This window comes from Amphiprion ocellaris, chromosome 4 (genome assembly GCF_022539595.1).
Source record: "Amphiprion ocellaris isolate individual 3 ecotype Okinawa chromosome 4, ASM2253959v1, whole genome shotgun sequence".
NCBI lineage: Eukaryota > Metazoa > Chordata > Actinopteri > Pomacentridae > Amphiprion > Amphiprion ocellaris.
In genome coordinates this window covers 18,400,723-18,407,973 of record NC_072769.1, presented here as the reverse complement: position 1 = coordinate 18,407,973, position 7,251 = coordinate 18,400,723, and the positions used below count along the sequence as shown (strand labels likewise).

General features: G+C 38.4%; 1 protein-coding gene across 1 annotated transcript; it reads left to right on the top strand.

The window, feature by feature from the left end:
* The first annotated feature begins 4,991 nt into the window (after positions 1–4,991).
* LOC129347295 (C-reactive protein-like) lies at positions 4,992–6,677 on the top strand. The gene is made up of 4 exons (XM_055009556.1): positions 4,992–5,063; positions 5,175–5,242; positions 5,561–5,768; positions 6,099–6,677. Exons 3-4 carry the CDS (start codon positions 5,620–5,622, stop codon positions 6,502–6,504), a joined length of 555 nt encoding a protein of 184 aa, XP_054865531.1. The 5' UTR covers positions 4,992–5,063; positions 5,175–5,242; positions 5,561–5,619; the 3' UTR covers positions 6,505–6,677.
* Positions 6,678–7,251: the final 574 nt, after the last annotated feature.

Below are 7,251 nucleotides of genomic sequence, written 5' to 3'. Positions count from 1 at the left end.
GCACACTTTTATTTTCCCTAATCTTTTTTCAACAAATGTGATTGTTTGGATTTCTGTGTGTAAGCAGACAAAGACAAAGAATAACCTGACCAGGTGCATGAAATATTGCCCTCTCCTGGACTTCTGTTGTCTTTTAGGTGTTCCAACAGGTTCTTATACAGAACACAGTCAGAGGTGAGTTCCTCAAGCGTTCACCCATAAAACATAAAATAGCTCAACTTAATATATCAGCAAAATAATTAGAATAAAAATAAAACTAAGTTTTCTTAAAAATAAAAATAAATAAATATGCCTTTCATACTTCAAAAATAATGTTATGTTTATCGTAGAATGATCGAACAGCTATATTTAATCAACAATTTTTTAAAAAGGGCAAAAAAGTATCCTATTGTGGCCCTCCAATCTTGGGGAGGTGTAATTGCTCAAAACCCTTTTTCATTTCAAAAAAAGAAAAAACATTCTCTCTGCCGGTGCATACCTCCTCTGGTTTTAATACCTTCTTGCAGAATATAATTAGAATTGCCCCCTGGGGATAAAATAAAGTTTTCTGAATATAAAGGTGAACGAGATAAAGAAATATGCACAGCAGTTAAACATTGTTCCCAGTCGAATCATAGCTTTTGAAGGTTCAAACAGTCCCAGGAAGAGTGGAGCAGAGTTTCTGATTTCAATTCACAGTTGATGCACATATCTGAGGCCTTAAAATCAGTAATATTATCTTCATTATAGTAAAATCACTTTGTACAGCATAAGACATAGAGAGAAATTTTTGAAAAAAACTTCTCCCACAAATGCTTCCTGGTGCAGTTGACTTGTTACCAGTTGTTACAAGCATCAAGACGGTGCAGCTCATGCATTAGAATATATTCATGTTTTAATGCTATTTATCGCTTTGTGTTAGTGTTAAAGCAACCATAGTGTTTGAAAACCCTGAGTTTTAACCTGTTTGACTCATTATGACTCTTTTCTGTTGCATTCATTTTCTAACAACCATGTTTATTTTCATTCCTGAAACAGTTTAAAATAGTTTTTTTTCATTCAGTAGACAGAATATTTTCTGCCCGTACGGTTAGAGGAGGTTTTGATGATTTAAGAATCACACTCACAACAGCCCTAAGTGATTTTAGAAAATGCTTTGTAGTATTTTCCATTTATTTTTCTGATTCTGATATCTGCAAAGCACTACACCTGCTGTTTTTCATAACAGGCTCTTCACTACACTTGATAGCTGGAAAAGCTAACAAGTGTGCTTTGTGAAAACTATGGCAGCAGCAGTGTATTTCAAAAATAAACAGCTCTGCTGCTGGGCAAAAAGGAATATGTGACATTCTAAAATCCTCATGATGTCATAACCAGGTACAATTATGATGTCACTTCTGACATCAGTGGAACTCATCAGCCAGCAGCATAAATAGAGCAGATTCAGTCAACTCAGGCATTTGCCACAGAGTCCCAGTCAAGTACGACAACGAAAGACAACGAACCTCTACGCTACAGACGCAACATTACCAACAATCTTCAGAGTGTCTTTGCTTTTGCATCATGGCTCAAAGAATCAATCACAAACGGAAACAAAGATATGCTACCAATCCTCACCATGGTGGCCAAAACCAAGCCCAAGAACTGGCTGAGCTGCAAAAAGCCCTGGAGGCATCCCAGGCTGAACACCAGCAGCTGATGGAGCACAATCAGCACGTGAAAGAGCGCATCAACATGCTTGTGAATGACAACCAGAAGATCAGCGAGAAACTGAAGCTGAGCAACAAACTGGTTGGCATTAAGGACGCTCTTGTGCTAAACAGGGAAGGTTTACTTAAAGAGCTGAACAACCTGCTCAACGCTGAGAGGCAAAGATTCATCAAATTCAGCCAGACCAAGGATCAAGAGCTGAATCGGCTGAAGGAACAGCTCAAAGAGAGAGAAGAAGAAATAGTGAGACTACAGAACCAAGAGGAGGTGAAGGAGGCAGTGCAGGACCCAGAACACCTGGAGGAAGACAGTACTGAACTGCAAAATACAACGGTTGTGGAACAACAACTGCAGGAAGAAAAAAACCTACCAGAAGAGGAAAAAGTGCAGGAAGAGGAACTGCAAGAAGAAAACAAACTGCAGGAAGAAAATAACCTGCCGGAAGAGGAAAAAGTGCAGGAAGAGGAACTGCAAGAAGAAAACAAACTGCAGGAAGAAAATAACCTGCCGGAAGAGGAAAAAGTGCAGGAAGAGGAACTGCAAGAAGAAAACAAACTGCAGGAAGAAAATAACCTGCCGGAAGAGGAAAAAGTGCAGGAAGAGGAACTGCAAGAAGAAAACAAACTGCAGGAAGAAAATAACCTGCCGGAAGAGGAAAAAGTGCAGGAAGAGGAACTGCAAGAAGAAAACAAACTGCAGGAAGAAAATAACCTGCCGGAAGAGGAAAAAGTGCAGGAAGAGGAACTGCAAGAAGAAAACAAACTGCAGGAAGAAAATAACCTGCCAGGAGAGGAAAAAGTGCAGGAAGACCACAAACTGCCAGATGAAGACAAAGATTTACAAGAGGAGATAAAAGAAATTGAGGAGGAACAGGGAACCCCAGAGATGGACAGCCAAGAGCCTGTCAAAAAGAAGAAAAACAAGGGATTCTTTGGATTCTTCAAAAGGCTGTTGACAGGAAAGACAGAGGAAGAGAAAAGGCGCAAAAAAGAAAAACAAGAGAAACGTGGCTGCTGGAGTTGGTTGCATTGAAGTGTGACGATGACAGCAAGTCTGAGGAGGCGTCTCTCTCATCATGCTCTCCTCTCTATCGTCTCCTCATCCTTTCTCTATCCCCATCTCTCCATCCTCTCCTCCTCTTCCTCATCCCTCTTCTTCTCCATCCTCTCCATCCTCTCCATCCTCTCCCTCATCCCTCTTCTTCTTCTCCAAGATCCCACCACCTACTTTTCTCTCCATTACCCTCCCATCTCTCACTGTCCTTCCACCCTCTTTCTCTCTCTCAAAAACATTAAAAAACAAATAAAAAAAGAAGAAAAAAATAACTAACTATAGTTGTTTGAAAGTAAGAGCAATATCACTTCAAAAGAAATTATATTTCTGCATGTTTCTGCTTCTCTGAACAAACACAACATACAACTCCATCACATTCTACCTGTTGTTGTTGTTGTTGTTCAAAAGACAATTCACTTCATGCAGTTTGTTGGTTGAACAAAATTTCATTACATTTTAATAACTCAAAAAGGTTGATGCAAACAGGCATGTTATTTTGTTGTTTTTATTTATTTTTCAAACATTCCAAAGATTATTTTCTAGAGTGGATGGTGCTCAGAGTTACAGCCAAATATAGAATTTCATTATTAAAATATTTCATGATTATCCAACTATTACATGTTTGTGGGTCAGTCGCTGTTATTTAAAACAGTGGTGTCATTGCATCATCGCAGATTTCATTGTTATTTTAGACCCAAAACTGAGTTCTCTAAAATAGTTTTGGATGAATTTGAGAATTGACAAAACTTTCACACCCATGAGACTGAGTGGAGAAATGTATTGTCCTTTTATTAATATTAACCTTTTCTTTGTCATCTCCTCCTCATAGTAGTTGGAGTTGGGATGGATAACAACTAGTTCCACTACTATGCAGAGGAGATGACCACAAAAGTTTATTACAGACAGTAAACAGTGAAAAAGCTTATTGTATGTGAAAAGGTTTGGAATCTACAGCTGATTAAAATTTGGAACGCTTACTAAAAGGGCTTTTTAAAATGTCCTTTTATTGCTCAGGACACCCACCTGAAAGTACAAAGAAAGTAGAGTAACTCCTAAAATACTTTCATGTTTTACAATGGATAAATACATATACAAACACATTGTTAATTATATAGAATAACAAATTCATTAGCTCTTTTTCTTGTTTATTTACTTTACATATTATTTACCTTTGACTTAATCAGAGTATATACCAGTTATTCTACCAAACTGGGTCAAATTCAGAGTTGGAATTTGTGTGGAATTTACGGATTATTTGAGAAAAACTTTTACCACATTCATGTTGCACCATATCTAAGGGGTACATGTATAATAAAAGTACAGTTAATTTTCAAATATTTTCTAACTTTTCACGGATATCTTTCATCCCCTAAGATTTGTCATGACCGAAACACAGAATTACATTAGAATGAAAGGAATTACATTAACCTATTCATATTTCTGCATCAAAATCAAATATAAAAATATAGATGTGGATACAATAGAAAACAGATAACACACCTAAGCAAAGCTTTCATTTGTTAAAACAAATAATTGTACTTGTTTCTTAAAAAATTTGGTAGTGATACTAATAAGCCTGTTACAATTTCTTCTATTTTATTTTGTGAGTAGAACTTGTGACGCTCTGTCCACAGTGCTCTGAACATTCCCATCAACACTTCCATCACCGCAACATGAGTATCTATACAGAGATTTGTTCAAAAGGTTAACATTGCTTTTGCTCTAAAGAAGTATTATACCTATTTATCATTTTAATCATCACTTTATAGTATATAATAGTGATTTGTTCAAAACTATTTTGTTGCAGAGTCTTACTGAAGCATGTTAATTTACATACAGTGCGTATGAGAGAATTAAGCAATCTCAGTCCTGTTCTACATTTATTATTTAGACTTTTTCTCCTTTTCAAGGTTTTGTTTGCTGCTGTTGCTCTTTGACTCTCTTTGATGGTTAGATCATCATTATTAACTAAAGCCTGATACATGTCTGTATTTATTTATTTCAAAGTTCATTTCAATGGCTTTTGGTTAACCAGTGTCCTCTTTCAGGCTGTCTGCAGTTTGCTGTCCTCAGGTAGCCTGCTGATACATGTTTGCTTTCAGATCCGTTTGTTTGGCCTCTGAACACTGATATGATCCAGTTCTGTCTAAAAAGCCACATTTGTCTGATCTTAGGTCATTACATTACGCAAGGATGAGCAGAGAACTGCTGATGCCAGTTGCATATCAGTATGTTGCACTGGGGAGGGATTTCATGTGGGAGATCAGGCTATAAAACCCCAAATGTGCATCTGCAGCTTGGTCTTCCCAGTGGCGCAGTAGGTAAACCGCTTCAATGCATTTTTATATCTTCACACAACCTTTTCTACACATTAAAATCATAATGCATGAAAATGTGTTGAATATAAGTACATTTTCTAATTTTTCTTTCAGGGTTTGCACTGAAAAAATGTGACTTTCAGCCGTCCTCGTTGTCGTTGCCATCTCAGTGGCACTGTCCGGTAATTGTATACCTTCTCTTTTGTGTCTTTATGTTCAAATCTGTACATGTATAAAAGTTTTCTTTTTTAATTAAGGGTAATTGCTTACTAGTTTAGAGGTGAATGATTAGACAATTTACTGGTAAGTTGTTCAATAGAAACAAGTTATTCTTGCAGCTAAAACAGCTTTATAAATCTGCTACCAGCTTCCGAAATGTGAATATTTTTGCCTTTCTTTGGTTGTTGTTTTACCTGTACTTGTTAATTTGTCAAATACTGATGTTTTTTGCCAGCACTTTTGGAAATTTCCTTGACAAAACCTTGTTTCTTGTCTCTCAGGGAGTGTCACAATTAAGACCTTGGTATTTCCCAGTGAAACAAGTGACAGTTATGTTGAGATGGTCCCTCTGAAACCACTGCAGCTGAAGGCTTTCACTCTGTGCATGCGTTTGGCCACAGAGCTCAAAGGCGAGCGAGAGGTCATCCTCTTTGCATACCGAACTGGAGACTATGACGAGCTGAACGTGTGGCGCGAACTGGACGGCAGGTAGAGCATTTGAAGGCCTATAACACACTGTTTCTAGATTTGAGAAAGCATTCAAGATTTTAGATGGATGTGACCATATTCCATTAAGTTTTATCATTTCTATTATAAACAACTGATGCAGGCACTATAAGGCTGTCACTGCTAACATCTATGAAAATACTACTGGTACTACTACAGCCTTCTACTAACCATACTGCTACAATAGTAAAAACTGCATTCAAGCTTTTCTAAACACTTTGACATTGTTGCATAATCAGGATAATGCACAGTGCGAAGGTTACTTGTTACCCTCTGCATTAAAGGAGCCATACAAATTATTTGTATGTGCAGACTGTCCTTCTACCTCAGTGGCGATGGTGTTTTCTTCCAAGTCCCTGAGCTCGGTGCCCTAAAGACGCATCTGTGTGTAACATGGGATTCCAGTTCTGGTGCAGCTACCGTCTTCATGGATGGAAGGAAAAGCTTGACCAAAATCTACAAGAAGGGTCACACCATCCGCGCAGGAGGAAAAGTTCTCCTTGGACAAGATCCAGATTCTTACTTGGGTGACTATGATGCCAAACAGAGTTTTGTTGGGGAGGTTTGTGACGTAAATATGTGGGACTCTGTTCTGCCAGACAGGACGATCAAAGACCTGGTCTCTGGGAAGAGAGTACAAAGAGGAAATGTTTTTGACTGGGAAACCATACAGCTTAAGATTTCTGGGACAGTAGAGGTCATTCATCGTGAATTGTAGCTTCTGCTTTAATAAAAATGTTGTAATGTCAAGTAAGGCAACATAAAGCTCTGAAGCCAACAGAAGCCATCAATATCCCTGTATGACATGCATGAAGATGATTTATTGATGAAGATACAAATCTGTGAACGAAATGTTTTCTGGTCCAATAAAAATTCATGCTTAAACTGTCATTTGTGATGGAATATATTACATGATCAGTACGCATCTCACAGACATAATATTGCCCTTCATTTTCCATAATAATGGAGTAATGTTCCAAACATCAAGTCATTCTTAACTTATCTGCACTGGTTTTCAACTATTTATCAATATGTATTTTGAATTATGACTTTGGCAGCAGCACATTTAATGTTAGCATTGAAAATCAAAAGAAAAAATTAAAGCTGCAAGCAGCGTTGGACGGGTCCTCGCATCCTTGCTGGTCGGCGAATCCACGCACGTCCACCAGGCGGCGCTGCGACCGAGAGTGCATGTCGGCCTACGGATGCGATGAGGGCCGGACTCTGATCACACACGTAAAATTTCAGGCAGATCGGACCATGTACAGGCTAGTTATAGAGCATTTCCTTCCATCCAACAGGTGGCGCTATGACTGTGGCTGTATTTCAGCATGTGAATGTCATCAGGGCGGGACTCTGATCATACATGTAAAGTTTGAGGCAGATTGGAGCATGTTTAGGGCGGTTACACAGCAGTTGATGTTTCATGGCGAAGCATCAAAGTTCAGGAGGCCGCCATGGCCAC

What these genes read in the sequence shown, in the direction of transcription:
- LOC129347295 (XM_055009556.1), top strand. Translation starts at nt 5,620, where the DNA reads ATGGTCCCTCTGAAACCACTGCAGCTGAAGGCTTTCACTCTGTGCATG. An exon ending in TGGCGCGAACTGGACGGCAG is followed by an intron (nt 5,769 to 6,098) that starts GTAGAGCATTTG and finishes TTGTATGTGCAG; the next exon opens with ACTGTCCTTCTACCTCAGTG.